The 15,971-nt window shown below is 33.3% G+C and overlaps 2 protein-coding genes across 2 annotated transcripts; both read left to right on the top strand.

The window, feature by feature from the left end:
- The first annotated feature begins 38 nt into the window (after window positions 1-38).
- On the top strand, window positions 39-6,852 carry LOC129804230 (5'-nucleotidase domain-containing protein 3). Its single transcript, XM_055851357.1, has 4 exons — window positions 39-218; window positions 685-860; window positions 933-1,292; window positions 5,816-6,852. The coding sequence occupies exons 1-4, from the start codon at window positions 104-106 to the stop codon at window positions 6,656-6,658; spliced, it is 1,494 nt and encodes a 497-aa protein (XP_055707332.1). The 5' UTR covers window positions 39-103; the 3' UTR covers window positions 6,659-6,852.
- Window positions 6,853-6,923: 71 nt separating this feature from the next.
- On the top strand, window positions 6,924-14,602 carry LOC129804231 (lachesin-like). Its single transcript, XM_055851358.1, has 3 exons — window positions 6,924-6,976; window positions 7,526-8,060; window positions 13,452-14,602. The coding sequence occupies exons 2-3, from the start codon at window positions 7,550-7,552 to the stop codon at window positions 14,288-14,290; spliced, it is 1,350 nt and encodes a 449-aa protein (XP_055707333.1). The 5' UTR covers window positions 6,924-6,976; window positions 7,526-7,549; the 3' UTR covers window positions 14,291-14,602.
- The last annotated feature ends 1,369 nt before the right edge of the window (window positions 14,603-15,971 follow it).

Below are 15,971 nucleotides of genomic sequence, written 5' to 3'. Positions count from 1 at the left end.
AATGTGAATTTGCGCGGGAAAGTTGGGGATTTTCCATTGGAAACCTGGAAAGTGCAGTGTGAAGTTGAAGCGTGTCGCAGAGTCACGCAGAAAAAACACAAGGATGTTTATTCGTCTTTTGAGTCGCTCCCTGGGTAAATATCGTGTGTCAGGACGTCAATTCACTTCCGCCTCCTTCTACGATGAGGTCTACGAGAAGACAAAGCTCAAATACAAGTGTAAGTATCTGTAAAGTTGATTTTTTCTTGGGTTGGCAATGACACTCAAAAATTGCAGTGATAAGAGCCATGAAATATTGGTTTCAAGGTTTTTGGAAAGTTTCACGCAATTACTCGATGCATGTTTCAATTGGATCATTTCACGTATTTTACAGAAAAATTATTACTGTTATTTTATAATTAAGTGTCTGTATTGCATTCAAGTGGGTAAGCTTTATTTTTGTCAATGATATGATTCCTAAATTCCTACTTAAAATAGCTATTTTTTACAATTCCTTTCATGTTTCACATTTTATGTTTCATGTTTCTCTTATTTTAAATTTGAATTGGGAAAAATTACGATCAAAAATTCAAGAACAAGAACTATTTTAAAAGATCATATCCTTGTAAATAACACTCGAGCATTTAATATGATTCTCAACATTTGACCCTTATTAATTGCTCAATTAATTATTTGGCATTTCAGCCAAGAAATTGCCAAAAGATGTAAACTCCCGAGGAGTATTTGCTTGCAATGAATTGGACCTTGGAGAAGTGCAAGTGTACGGCTTTGACTACGATTACACTCTGGCGTGCTACAAACCGTCCCTGGACTATCTACTCTATGACCTGGGCCGGGGGCGACTCATAGACGAATACAAGGTAAATTTCAGAGTCACATATTTAAGGAATTTTTCCCCAGGAAATAAATAATCCGGAAACACTTCTTTGCAGTATCCAGCTGGAATTCAGAGTCTTCCATATCGCCCGGACTTTACCATCCGTGGTCTGCACTATGACATTGAGCAGGGTTTGCTCATGAAATTGGATTCCTTCCTACAGATCCAATTGGGAACGGTCTATCGTGGTTTGACTCCCCTCTCAGATACCGAAGTGCTAAAAATCTACAAGAATCGCATCTTGTCAATTGCCTACGTGGAGGGTAACTCCAAACTCACCGATGATCGTCCTAAAATGATGCAGCTGGCAGATCTGTTTTCTGTGCCCGAGATGTGTTTACTCTGCAATGTGGCTGAGTATTTCGAGAGGAATCATATTGATTACCATCCAGAAATACTCTTTCGTGACGTGAAGGTAAGTGATGTTTTTTTTGTAAAAGAGATGACAAAGTGTCCCAGTTTTTGCAGAATACTCGAACTCACGAGATAGAGCCCTCCCTGAATTAATTTTTCGAATGGTCTTCTTTTGGTGCTTACTGGTCTACTAGAATTCAAATTGACTCATAAATCACAAAACCATTTGAAAATTTAAAAAATCGGTACTTAGGGTAAGTGTGCCAAATTCCGGCCAGCTTGCAATTCCGGCCACATTTTTTGTTCCTCGAATTTTCATGAATTTTTAGTTTTTACATACTCTAAAGATTATACAATGCAAAAGAATAGCAAAAAAATGTAGCTTCGACAATCGAGATGACGTGAAAAAGGAATTGGAAGAATTCCTGAAGGGCAAGGAACTATGAGAATGAAGGTGGCCGAAATAGGGCACCAAAGCTATGTCTATATTTTTATTCATTTTAAAATGTATTAAGAGTGATTTTAGAGTAAATAAAGACGGTAAACTCTTTACAAGTTTCCAAGCAACACTCTTTAAGAAGAAAGAATAAAAAAAATCAATTTGAATTTAAAATATTACATTTCAAACTTGAGACTTTGACGCTTGCATGCAACTATGCCGAAATTTGGCACACTTACCCTATATACTTGATCGATTCATTACAACCAGGTTCTAAATTTCAATACCTTTCCAAAAAATCCAAATTTAACCAAATTGGTTGAAGAATTTGCCCTCCATAGTGGTTGACTTTTGATCTTCAATAATTCAAAATGGCGAATTTTCCGGACAGGTATGTTCGGACGAAATGTTCGCCTGGACTACCTCTAATGGCCTCTACACACTAGAGAAATTTATGTACATATTGAAGCAAATTCCCTACGCTTTTATAAGAAAAACTCTTCAATATGGACATAAATTTTTCTAGTGTGTAGAGGCCATAAAGCTGGCTATACACTAGACAAAATTTATTGCAATATTTCTTTTCAATATCCAATATTGAGAAGGATTGCCTCCACATTGCAAAGATTTATTGACAAAAAAGTTTCAATATTGAAGAAAATTGTCCAATGTGTAGGCGATTATTACATTTTTTCAATATTTTATTTCATTATTTTGAATGGCTACACACTACACAGTAAAAATATGTGTAAAATTTTACTACTATAATAGTGCAAAATCGACCATTTTAGTTGTTTAAAAAATACACAACATTTTGGTAATTTATTGTCACGTGATTGAAAATTACCACTATTGTAGTTGAGAAAATTTCAACAATGTTGTTTAATTTGAAAATGTGTAAAATTTTAACACTATAATAGTGTGAAATCGGATTTAATTATTTAATTGCGATCTGTGTAAAATATCTCACTATTATAGTCATAAAGATTTTTTAACAATGTTTCGTGATTTAAAACTGTTAAAAAAATCTAAAAATTACCACTATTAAAGTATGATCATAATTTTTCACACTATTATAGTGTGAAGCCTTGTGTATTTCAATTTCAACCAAAGTTGTTAAATTTTTAAAAAAAATAGTTAAGTTTTTAAATAAAAATTGTTGAATTTTGAGACAAAAGTTGTTGATTTTTAAACAAAAGTTGTGTAAAAATTTTTGAATTTCCAATTAAAATTTATACTTCAGTCGAGATGCTTTTCATTGGCCAAAAGTCATATAGAACATCAAATATTTATATGCATAATAAGTATATCGTGAAGATACGAGCATTAGATGTAACCATTTCGCATTAGGGGAGGATCCCGAGTACAGGAAAAAAACATTAGAAATGTCCAAAAAGGCAAAAAATCAAAACTTCGAAATGAAATGAAAATTCAACATAAACAGAATTCAACAATTTTTGAGTTTACACATAAAAATTCAACAATTTTTAAATTCAACAATTCTAAATTCAACATCTTGAAATTCAACAAATTTAAATTAAACAATTTTATGAAAACACATCCAAAATCAAAATCCAACTCAGGACACATCTATTCCTGGTTCCGCCAGAATATCCCAGATTCGCGGAATTTCGCTGTACATTTTGTCAAATTTTCCCAAGAACCCAGCTTGGTTAGCACTTCTCACCTGCTTAATCCAGGAAATCACAGTTTCTCTGGAATTTTGTTGTGCACTTGGTCTAATACACCCAGAATACCCAAATTGGTCAAAAGATTTCTCCTGGTTCCTCTGGGAAATCACAGAACTTGGGTATTTTGGATGTTCTTGGCAAATTACAGAAGAAAATCCCAGAAGATCTGTGATTTCCCTGGTGGAACCAGAAGAAATCTTCTGACCAACATGAATATTCCGGGTGTACTTCACAAAAGATACAAAAAATCTCAGAAGATCTGAGATTTTCTAGAGGAAGTAGGGGAGAAGTCCTGACATAGATGGGTTTTCTGGGAAAAATTGAGCAGGATATAGAGCAGAATCTCTGGTCTTATCTACGATGATATTCTGAGATGTTTTCCTGTTCATAAACATTCCTAGAGTTTTTCGATGTTTGAAAGGAACTGAATCTCTGGCCTAAATGGTATTTTAATAAGTTGAAGCCAATTTTCTCAGTGTGTAGACAAATATTGAAATATTGGTTTCAATATTCGCGTCAATATTGAAGTTTTATTTCAATGTCACTTTGAAATGTTATTATTGCAATAATTTGCTTAGTGTGTAGACAGCTTAAAGCATATCCGAAAATCATTGAAAAGTCTTGGAACAATTTTGAGATAAAACCAAAAAAACCCATGGTTTTTAGGGGTTGGAAGGGGTATACGAGAAAAAGGACAACAGACCGTCCGAGATCATGTCCACTTATGGAGGGGTCATCGAAGACTGAAAGTCGATATCTCTTATTATTTGACTCAGGGCCGTAGCTAGAGTTGAATGTAAGATAGGGTATCAGTAGTTGAAGGTAGGGCAGTAGTCAAAATTTTGATTGATCTGTTTTGGTGGTTTTGATTAATCGATTTCCATCCCACTTCACTTGAATGTAAGTGAATGAGGTAAAATAAAAAAGATATTCAAAAAGACAAAATTAAAAAAAAGTATTATTCTAATACTTCGATACATATACTTAAAGCGTTACGTGGGTCAAAACTGACAAAAAACAGTACATTTTGTTCTAATTTCCTTTCAGTATAATGAAAAATATAATTAATTCAATCTCTTACGGTGCTATCACACTAGGATTTTTCGCAATTTAATTTTAAATTGAACTCAGCAAATTGAGCATTAAAATTGATAGAACCACTTGAATTTTTTCATAGCCAGGACACATTTTTGTGAGAAATTTGCTAAATTCAAAAAAGCTGCGCAGATTGCCTGTTGTTTTATTTTGTCATTTGTGATTTTGTTACATTATTAGAAAAATGAGTGAGTCCAGTAATGAGGAAGAAATTTTCCTACTTTATCTAGGATACATGTTCAATAAAAATGTGTCTCGAGGTAATTAGGAAGAGATTATGGGTAAGAAAATGGATCCAAGAGAAATCTGCCCACGGATTCATTGAAAAAATATATGATGATATCGCAACTGGTGATTTTTTTGTACACAACAATTTTCTTCGTATGGCTACTGAAAAATTTGAGGAACTACTTCACATAGTTGGACATCATTTGTAGAAAGAAACAACGAAAATAAGGGTGCCTTATATCGCCTAAAATTGGAAATGTTGAGCAATTTTAACATTTTAATTTGCTGAGTTTAAATTAATTTGAGCAACCACATTTATGCTATTTTAACATATTTAAACAGGTTTTTCTGGACCAAATATTAGTTTTTATTAATAAATAAATGAAGATCTATCAATTCAATTGGTTTTTAGTGTAAAATAACGCATTGGAACAATTCATCTGAAAATTAAATTGAATTTACAAATTGAAAAAATCCTAATTAGGCTATTCCTTCATTAGAGGTTTCTTTAAGCCTTCTAACACTAAATAAAATAGTGGGGGTGGTTTGTTCTGGGTAAAGTTGTAAAATTTTCCTATTTAAATACAAAATCAATTAAAGACTAAATAAATTTTAGGAGCAATTTTGTCTGCTATTTATAAACAAAATATTTTTCGATTAGATTAGTGATTCAAATCTTTCAAATGAAAAACAGGCTAGTAAATGCAGAAGCCTCTCTTGTCCAATCTTTGTATTCTGAATACATGAAACAATTAATGATAGTTTTTTTTTCATACATAAATTCAACAGCCAAATGAAGCCAAAATTTTAAAATAATATCCAATATTAGAAACACGAAATTTGGCAGTTTTTTGCACTGGTTCATATTCAGAAACTTACTTACCATAATGTCGGCTTCAGACTGGAGGCTTAGCCCAGTTCCCGAGGTCAAAACCTTAAACAGCAACCGATTTGATTGATTTTTCAAAATGTAATAGGTCATTTGCCCTTAATAATCGAATCCTAAGTCAAAATTTTCCAAAAAATCTTGACTGATAAGATATTAGAGAAGTTAAGCCATATGGTTAAGCCTTAGGTCTGAAGCCCGTATAAACTTTATAAGCTAAAGAAAGCTTTGTCGACTGATTTCAGAATTCCATAAGAGTCTCCCATGGGCTTATGCATGGTATTGTGATGAAGAATGTGGAGGAGTACGTTGAAACAAATCCGGAGCTGGCCATTTTCTTTGAGCGTCTCGTGTCAGCTGGAAAGAAACTCTTCCTAGTCACCAATAGTCCCTTCAAGTTTGTCAATACAGGCATGAAGGCACTGATTGGGGCTGAATGGAAGGACTTTTTTGACGTGGTGATTGTTCAGGCGCGTAAACCGCGGTTTTTCACGGACACTACTCGGCCCTTCAGGCTGCTGGACGAGAAGACGGGAACACATGCGTGGGATCGAGTGTCGAAGCTGGAGAAGGGCCGGGTGTACTATGAGGGCACTGTGAAGCAACTGCAGGAATTGACAGGGTGGAATGGGCACCAAGTGCTTTATTTCGGGGATCATCCGTACAGCGATCTGGCAGATGTGACATTGGAGCATGGTTGGCGTACTGGTGCCATAATCAGTGAGCTGACGCATGAAATTGAGACTCTCAATAAACCCGATTTCAAGCAGAATGCCAATTGGCTGCAGATGCTGACACAGTTGATTGAGGATCATCAGGACAGGGAGACTCCCGAGGCTAAAAAAGCCCTCAGACGATGGATGGATGAACGTGATCAGCTCCGGAATGATATTAAAATAATCTTCAATAAGCAGTTCGGCTCAGTCTTCCGCACATACAACAATCCCACGTATTTCTCCAGGAGACTCTTCCGCTTCTCCGACATCTACACTTCCAATGTGACGAATCTGCTCCACTATGGCGTGGATCATACTTTTTATCCTCGAAGAGGGGTCATGCCCCACGAATATATCTCGTATTTTATGTAAAGAAAAAAGGATCATATCCTCACCAAAAAAAGTAGCTCTCTATATTACTATGTTGATATTGATCGACAATAATTGCTTTATATATTTTTGATAGCAGATTTTAGGCTATTCCCCACCTCTGCATGAGATTTTTTTCGAGTATTTTGCTAAGTATTTTTTGCTTCTTTTTGTAAATAAAGTGCAACTTTGTGAGATCTTGTGTTCGTTATTTTTCAAATGGTGGCCCCTCTCCCAGAAAAATGTGACCTCCAAGACCTTCCAATTGTCAGTTAATTCAATTGAGTGAGGTCTTCTGGGCGTTGCTGATCAATTTTTCTGGTGATTTTTCTCAATAAAATAATTTTTTGTGCAATGATTTTAATCCTGATCCTCTTCCTGAACTCCTGGAGTGAACCTTCTCCCCAGATCCTGAAGATTTCTGAAAATCAAGTGGTCAATGCGGGAGATACCGTTGACCTTTCAGTGCTCTGTCAAAGATGCCAGAGAATTTCTTGTCGCTTGGCTGAAGCTGGGATTAAATCCGATTGATAATGATTACATTTCTTCTGGTCAAGGTTTCATTGTCCGTGATGATCGCCTTTCTCTGGATTATGATAAAGTTAGAGAAATTTACAAGACTCAAATCAAAAACGCTCGAGAAAATGATTCCGGGAAGTTACCAATGTGAACTTCTCATTTCAGCTGCTCACAAATTCACTGAAGACATTGAGCTAAAAGTCAATCCTCTATAAAAATAATCTACCTATTGATTATTAATATTCTGTTCACAATCTCCTACTCCACCCATAATTCGCTCCACGCTATCCATAAGAAACTAAAAATTGAGAAAAAATCAGATTTTTCTTTTATTTTCTGGTGAATCCACAGTGAAGAGATATTGGCATCAGCAAGATGTTGTTCCATCTGACTGTCTTTCTAAATTTTGTCCTGATTTGCTGGAGTCAAACAATCCCAATAATCTCTTACATTTCTAAAGATCAAGAGGTCAATCTTGGAGATACCCTTGACCTTCAGTGCAGTGCTAAAAATGCCAAGGATTATATTGTGTTTTGGCAGAAAGTGAATCCCTCCGAACAACTCATCTCAGGCAAAGAACTCTTAATTGTCAGAGATCCCAGGATTACTATCTACTACCATTATGATGATGATGCATGGGCAACGATTGAAATCAAAGACGTTACGGAAAATCATGCAGGAATTTACAAATGTTCAATTTCTTCTGAGAATACTCCCTCGGCAACTGTGGAACTTAGAGTGCGCATTCCTCCTGAAATCACGGATAATTCCACCAACTCTGTTATTGCTATCGAAGGAGAATCTGTTGAATTGAAATGCTTTGCAATGGGATACCCACAGCCCAGAATTTTCTGGCGCCGTGAGGACAATGCAGTTTTACCTACAGGTTTAAATTTAAATTATTCCTTTTATTCACTTTGACAGCACTAAAATATTAATACTTTTCTTCACAAAATGCCTTTTTTGATTTTACTAACTGAAGTCTGTGAAGAAATAGTTGAGTTTGATTTTATTTTTTATCATTTTTCAACTAATAAAATATCAATGAATAGGGGAGACTGGGGCAAATTTGTCTACGGATATTTAATTTTTTTTCATCAGCCTTCAGGAAACTTAATCGATTTATAATGAATGAGTATATTCGTGCAGGAAACATAACTGCTCTACAACTTTTCTGAATTTTTATTAAAATTACGATGGCAATTTTTTTAGGACGTGTCACACCTGAGGGGCAATTCACGAAATTAACCAGCCAAAAGTTTGACTGGTTCTTGTCTGTTGTCTGTGAGGCGAATTTCGTCATTCTGTGAAAAAGTGCGTCTCCTCGCTAAAAAATGGAGGGTGTACAAGGTTTTGAGTCTTGTACCTGCTGGAATTTCGGGATACCCAGACAATTTCACCCTCCAACTCGAGACCGGAGGGTACGATTTTTTTTACCAAAATCTTATGAGAAATTTATTTGCATTATTTCATTTAAGTAAAGATACTCAGACCAGACACAACAATAATAAGAAAAATATTGGATTTTAAAATTTGATAAACGTTTAAATACTTCATGCGTTTTGAAAAATAGGTTTTGGGAAAGTTCAGGGATTAAAGGAATTACTATTTAGGGATTATAGGTCTCAGATTGTTGATTATTAAATTATACATACAATATACTTCTGACTTAATTTTTCACCAAGCTAAGACTTCTACAATGATATTAAAAGAATGTGATATCAAATTAACCTTCTCAAGACCACTACGTGTCAATAAATGCACGCATCAAATATATTATATTTGCAACATTTGAAGTACCATTTACCACGTTTAAGTACAAATCAAACAATGTACCCTACATTTGTTAATATGGCTTATACAACCAGTGAAGGAGTTTTTCCATCGTTTTACTCTGGAGGTTGGTAATCGACGCTAAGACGGCGATGGACGCATGGGGGGTGGATGATGTCTCAAGATGAAAATAAATACAATACAATGAATAAAATTTTTATTATCAGAATAAATGCAATTTTTCCGATGCTACTTCCGACTCTTGAGAGGTAATTGGTCTTTACAGACTTACAACATTTATCATAATTCTTAGAAAATATATGTGACGACATCTTCAATACCCAAATAATTTTTTAATATTCTCATATTTAAAGTTTAAATAGTCTTTAGAATTTAAAACGAATTCAAAGTTATTTTGGAAAAATGGATTAAAATATAAACATTTATATTTGCACTAAACCAATATTGCTATATTTATTTTCTTTGATAAATATGAAGGATATGAAGCAATATAAGTACACCATTCAATCTTCAACAAACTACACCAAAATACAAATTATATTGGTATTTGAATTAGAATTAGAATGCTTCTTCAAATTCTTAAAATATTATAATGACTCCAAATTTTAAATACGACCCATAAATTACCTGCCAATTGCGTTTTGTCTACTTTTTGGCGAATAAAAACAGACTGAAAAATGCATTAATTAAGGTTATTTCACTTTTCGCCACACCAAATATATCTCCGCCATATTCGCCATCCAGTCAATTTTAACTTGTTATTTCGTGAATTGCCCCTCTGGAATAATTTGTGCCGTTTTCCTTTCACAAATCTAAAAAATATCCAATTGGTCATATTTTTATAGGTATAATTTATTCATGTACAACTTTATCGAAAATCATTTTTCTTTTTCTTAACAAGAAATATGCTTTAATTAAGTTAATTAGTATTAATATATTCTGTAAGAAAAGTATCCCAAAAATATAGCTCGAAATTTTATTTTATTTTTTTCATAAGTTTATTACGTTTAAGAAGTTCATAAAGACCATAGTAAATTTGAAGCATCACTTCCTTTCATTCTGGAAAATATTGAATTTAGAAATTTTCTATCTGACAAATTTTGCCCTAGCTTCCCCTAAATTTATATTCCATTGGATTTATTTTTTATTTGCCACATTTGCCCTTTAAAATGTAAAATATTTGTAAATTATCAATTTATCAGGAGAAACTGATTAATATATGTCCGATTTTGTCGTAAAAAAAATGATTTTTCCCACAAGTACGTATGTGCTGATATGACCGGTTTTTTACTCCACTGCGTTATTTAAAATAAAGATTTAAAAGAAGATTCTTACAAAATTGAGGGCAAAACTAGAGGAGATTCTGATCTATATTCTACTATCATCTTTCTGTCAATTCATTTACATTCTAGATCTTTTGATTTAAAAAAAAGTTTGCAATTTTTAAGAAATTTGATTCCAAATTGCTGTATAATATCTCTCATCTTAAATTCCAAATCGAATTTGCATGCATTCCGAGTATGCTCATGTTAAGAATCTCACCTACAATAAGCTGACCTAGGCTTATCAGGTTTTCAATAAATCGACGATTCAGAATATAAATCGAACAACTCGACTTTTTACAAAATTCGTTTCATTCGCTTTTTGAATACTTCTTTATACCCTCTACCTTCCCTGTGAATATTATGCTTGAAAAATAATTATTTCCAAAGTTATATGGAGATTTTAAATCTCAAAATCAAAAATCAAAAAGCTTCAAATCGCTCTCCTGTAAAATTTACCTACTGCGAGTTAGTCGTTTCTTATTCTGAGCGATCGAAATAATATTGTTCAAAAAATATACAGTAATAAAGTAAATGTTGATGAGGTTATAATTTTTTTAAATAATGCTAATTATTACAAATTTTTTAAAAAACCACTGATTGTTAATTTGTATTGAAATGATAATATTTATTCGTAGAGGAGAGTGGGGCATTTCACCCCTAAATTGCAAAATAGATTTTGGGACCATTTTGTAAAAAGATGATAAACAGAAGTAAAACTTTGAATATTCTGTGAATTTAGGGTTAATAAAAATAATAACAATAATCCTTTAATTTCATTAGTCTATTGTGGAGAAATTCATTTCACTTGAAAGGCAGAATGTGTGAAAGTCCCCCATTGCGGGGCAATTTCAAGATCAATATGAGGCAATTTTTGAGAAAGATAAACCGTGTTTATAGGAAACTTGCGATATCAGAATTGATTAAAATTACTATTTTGAAGTCTTCTAAGTTCTAAGACTCTAAAACATAAAAATATAATCAAACAAGAACTTTAGAACAGAATTTGAAGACTTATTGATCATACAGAGAAAATAAAATATCGCCAAAGATTTCAAAGCCCATTTATAATTAATTGAACAATTTTCTTTAAATTTTTACACGAAAGAAATGTTTTATGTAGTGATAAGCTAATTCTGTACATTGTTGGATCATTATATCGCCTTAGAACATGTTCTTTTTAGTATAACAGTTTTGTAATAGTATTTTAAAGTCTTGAATTTTTATAATACTAAAAAAAAATTACAATATCTTGATGAAAACATTCTGAAAAGATATTATAACAATTAAATTCATCATTTTTAAGCACTTCAAAAACACTGAAAGATTTTTTTTTTAAATTTTTTTTATGAATTTTTGGAAATACTACTTCCCATAATTTCGAACTTTATCGACAAAAACAGCTACAAAACATTTTCAATGACCATTTTAAGTTAATTTTGATTAAAAAAGTAAATTGTTAGATAGGGGAAGTGCTTATAATTTTGGACAGTCTGCATATAAGCATCGATATCCTAAGTTTGAAGTGCCATATTTTCAATACTAATTGACTTTTCTTGTTACTCTCTTTTCAGAAGGATTGTTTAGAAACTTGGCAAGCTATTTATCATCTCATTTTTACTAAAATTAGTTTTAATACGTTTAAAAATGAATTGATATGTAGAGGTGAATTTGACTCTTATTTTGGACAACTTGGTTATTAATTTTTACAACTTGTCTGTAAATTTGGACAGATAATCCGCCTCAACAGGATGCCCATTGTTCTTCATTTTATGAACCAATCTTACCAAGTCCTCTTCCTGGTCATGTAAGGGAAACGTGGAATGTCACAAGAAGCCCAGAAACTTTCCATATCATTCATTAAAGTGAGTTGACTTCGGTACTCCAAGTACGTGCGGATTCGCTCATTCCCTGCCCTTTCCGGGAGCCTTTCAAGGCATTTCTCACTGCATCTCTTTCGTAGAGATGATGCTCCTTTGTTTCTCCAGGCATTTGTCCAACCTAGTCATCACAAAAGCTAAAACTTCACGAAATTTCGTGAGAAAAACACCTGTCCAAAATAAGAATCATCACCTCACTGGTGAATGTCTTAAAAAATTTCCCATTTTTCACACGAAAAATATAATTCACAAGGCAAATCTCACTTCAGGTCAAATGTACAAATCATCAGTAACGTGAATCAACACAATATTCAATGAATATTCAATAATATCACTCAAAAACAGCGAACAAACTTTGTTAGTACTTCACCAAAACTAAATAAGACTGAAGTAAGCCACGAAGTTCTGTCATATTTCTCGTAAGCAATTGCTCACACTGAATTTTCAACAAAGCAATTTCAACTCAAATCATATTCAAATTTTAACGTATTTAGTGTTAAAATCTTCCAAAAAGAACAAATATTTAGATAGAATTCATTATTCATCAAATATTGGAATAAAAATCCATCATTTTAATCAATTTATTTTTAGTGTCCAATGTTATCCTCAAAGTGTCCAAAATAAGAAACTGGACAAAATTAGAAGCATTTCCCCTACTGGAAATTTCTCTGTATGCTTGCATGAAACTGCCCCTCGAGCACTTTTGGAATTCAAATCAAAATTGTCAGAACCGTCTTAGAATTCATTCAACACTAAATGACTTATAATAATCATAAAACCACTAGTAATTTAATACAATTATGTTATTTCGATAGATAAGTGCAATAGTTCAGAAATTGTTGATAATAAAATATTACAAAAAGTTTCATTTTGATGCAGTTTTTTAAAATCAATAGAATTCAAACGAAAAGCGTCACGAAAAAAATTATTTTTATGAACGTGGGTCTCAGTTATCTCTTCAATAACATAAAGGTTTTATCCCATTCCTTTCAAAGAGATAAGAAGAATATGCAAAAATTGAAACTGCCCCGTCGTTAAACTGCCCCACCCTCCCCTATTTTGCGCAAGGTTTATTAGGTTATTTTAGGCTTTTTGATATTTTTAAAATAATAATAATAAATATTTTTTGACAGTGATTTTAGATTTTTTTTAGCAAAACAAAACCCCATTAATTTTTATATTTCGGTTAGTAAAATCAACAAAGCTCTTTAGTAGAAAAAAAACTATTTACAATTTTTTCTGAGTAATGTTGAACTTAGATTTAACGTATATTTTTTCTAGAAGAAAGATTTCATCATGGGAACGTTCTGAAAATTAGTTCTGTGCGCAAGGAAGACCGTGGAACATATTTTTGCGTAGCTGAAAATCTGGCAGGAAAAGTTAGACGAAGTGTTCAAGTAGAAGTGCTATTTTCACCCTTGATAACCGTTGAACAGGAACGTGTTGGTCAGGTACTTCAATCCGATGTGGAGCTCCAATGCCATATTCAAGCCTCTCCACGAGCTGAGATTGAGTGGATGAAAGATGGGAATCTTGTGTACAACAATATGTACACCAGAATCCTTTTCAATTACACTGAGGATGGTTCTGTAAACACCACTCTCAAAATTATGAAAATTGAGAAGAGACACTTCGGAAATTACAGCTGCAAAGCAGCCAATTCTCTGGGCAGTAATCTAAAAACTATCAATCTCTATGAGACAGATCACCTTGAATCCTCTGAAAAATGTGCAAATAAATCAGCACCGGAGATCACAGGAATAACAGAAGAACAAGTAGTTATAAAAGTGGGAGGCATGATCAAGCTTCAATGTTCTTCACAATATTCTCATAATGTTGTAGTGATTTGGTCAAAATTATCAGTTACTTCCACTTCGCCACTTAACAAATTAGATTTTATCATTTCATCTGGAAATGTTCTTATTGCCAAGGATGATCGAATTTCTCTCAATCACAACCAAACATTTAACAGCAATTCTCCTTTGCAACACTCAACAACATCAACTCTTCAGATCAAGAATGCCCAAGAAACTGATTCTGGGAAATATCAGTGCTTAATTGCATCTCCTGGTGGCATTCCAGTTACCAGAGATGTTAAGGTGAAAGTTAATCCAGCTTAAGCGAAAAATAATCATTTGGTATGGATTTTAAAAATAGAGTTTTAATCCAAATATAAATCAGAAGAAAAACCTTCCGAATATCGTAACGTAAATAGTTGATCGTGCTATATTTAGCAAAAGAAAATTGTGTCTCTAAGTTTTCAAGATCACTCTGTTCGAGTGAACTTAGTGTATTTCAAAAATTATTTTCCCTACCTCTACCTCATAGAATGTTTCATAAGATTTTAAATGTTGAAGTAAAAGTTAATAAAATTACTATTTTCATAGAATGTATTTTACTGCTTTTTTTTTTTTAATAAAAATTGCAACAAACTCGATTTTTTTTAGAGCACCGAGAAAATCTAAATTTTTGGCAATTGGTAGAAGAATTGGCCAAAAATGCAAGGGTTCAGTAATCTAGCAAAAAACTACAGGTTAACTACAGGGGATCCCAGGATTATGCATATTTTCGGGATTAAAGAAAATTACGCGAAATAGCTTTATGCATACAGAAAATTTGCATACATTTAGGAGATTTTTTTTCAAATAAGTTTCAGAAAGGCTGTTAAAATATGCAAAATATCCGTAATTTTTTTTTTATTAAAAAGAATTTTTTAACGGCGCAAAAAGGCAAAACTTTAACTTATCATTTTAAGCAAATTTAAGGGAATTCTGTAACAGTATGACAATGTCATATGACAAATTTAGAGTTTTTATGTGATAAATTCGGCAAAACTATTCAAAAATGTGACTCAAATCAATCATTGAGTGGTTCATAGAGCTGCTTGCTGCTTGTAATGATCATTCCGATCATTCGATACTTACTGGCCTTTCATGCTGCCCTGCTTCAGAATTTAACCACGAAGATTTGTCATATGACATTGTCATAGGAGATGTATGCAAGAAATTTTTGGCGCCAACTTTTCAGTTTATTTTCAGCGCCAACGCTTTTATAAGAAATGTGTTTCAAATTTACCGCGTAAAACAATTTGCATACATTTAGGGGCATTCAATAATTATTTTATAAATGGTATCCCAATACTAGGCAATTTATATCAAATTCTTTCAGTCAGTTTACTCTCAAGCCGGAACTCCCTGTATTATAGATACTGGGGTATGAAATCATTTTTTAAATACGCCTGAATGTATTTTATTTTATGACGCGAGAAATTTGAAGACACTATGCTTATTTTTCAGTATAAAACTTTAATTTCATTTATTAAGGTTAAGATAAGATAAGATAAGATTTTTTCAGAGTTCAGTTCTCTATTTCGGATATTCCGATGCATCCAGGCCACCAATTGGGCCCCTTATGCTTCCCCACTCCTATTCTATCTTATCCCACGATACGGGTAGCCGCTCTATATCGCAGCTCTGTGTGGACAATCAGTGCCGTTACTATATCACAGCATCCCTTCTCGGTATGTGTTTGGGATCAGTGACAGCGAATATTTGTATCGATTGAAGTACCACTTTCACATCGAAACTCGTTCTCGTACCAGCCTCTATTGTTTAGGCGGTTCACTTTTTGTCAATATGCACCATTGACATTACTATTCATTCAATCACTGGACGAATTCAAAGCCGATATGGCATGAGAAATCTTTTTCTGCTGCTGCTCAGCTTTGAACCCAAGACCTCGCAGTCACAGAGCCACTGCTCTATCCACTGACCCACTCGAGGCGCTTATTAAGGTTAAATT

The sequence above is a fragment of the Phlebotomus papatasi genome, chromosome 2 (assembly GCF_024763615.1).
Source record: "Phlebotomus papatasi isolate M1 chromosome 2, Ppap_2.1, whole genome shotgun sequence".
NCBI classification, from domain to species: domain Eukaryota; kingdom Metazoa; phylum Arthropoda; class Insecta; order Diptera; family Psychodidae; genus Phlebotomus; species Phlebotomus papatasi.
Note: the sequence above shows the minus strand (reverse complement) of the source record. Positions and strands in the feature narration are given on the sequence as shown.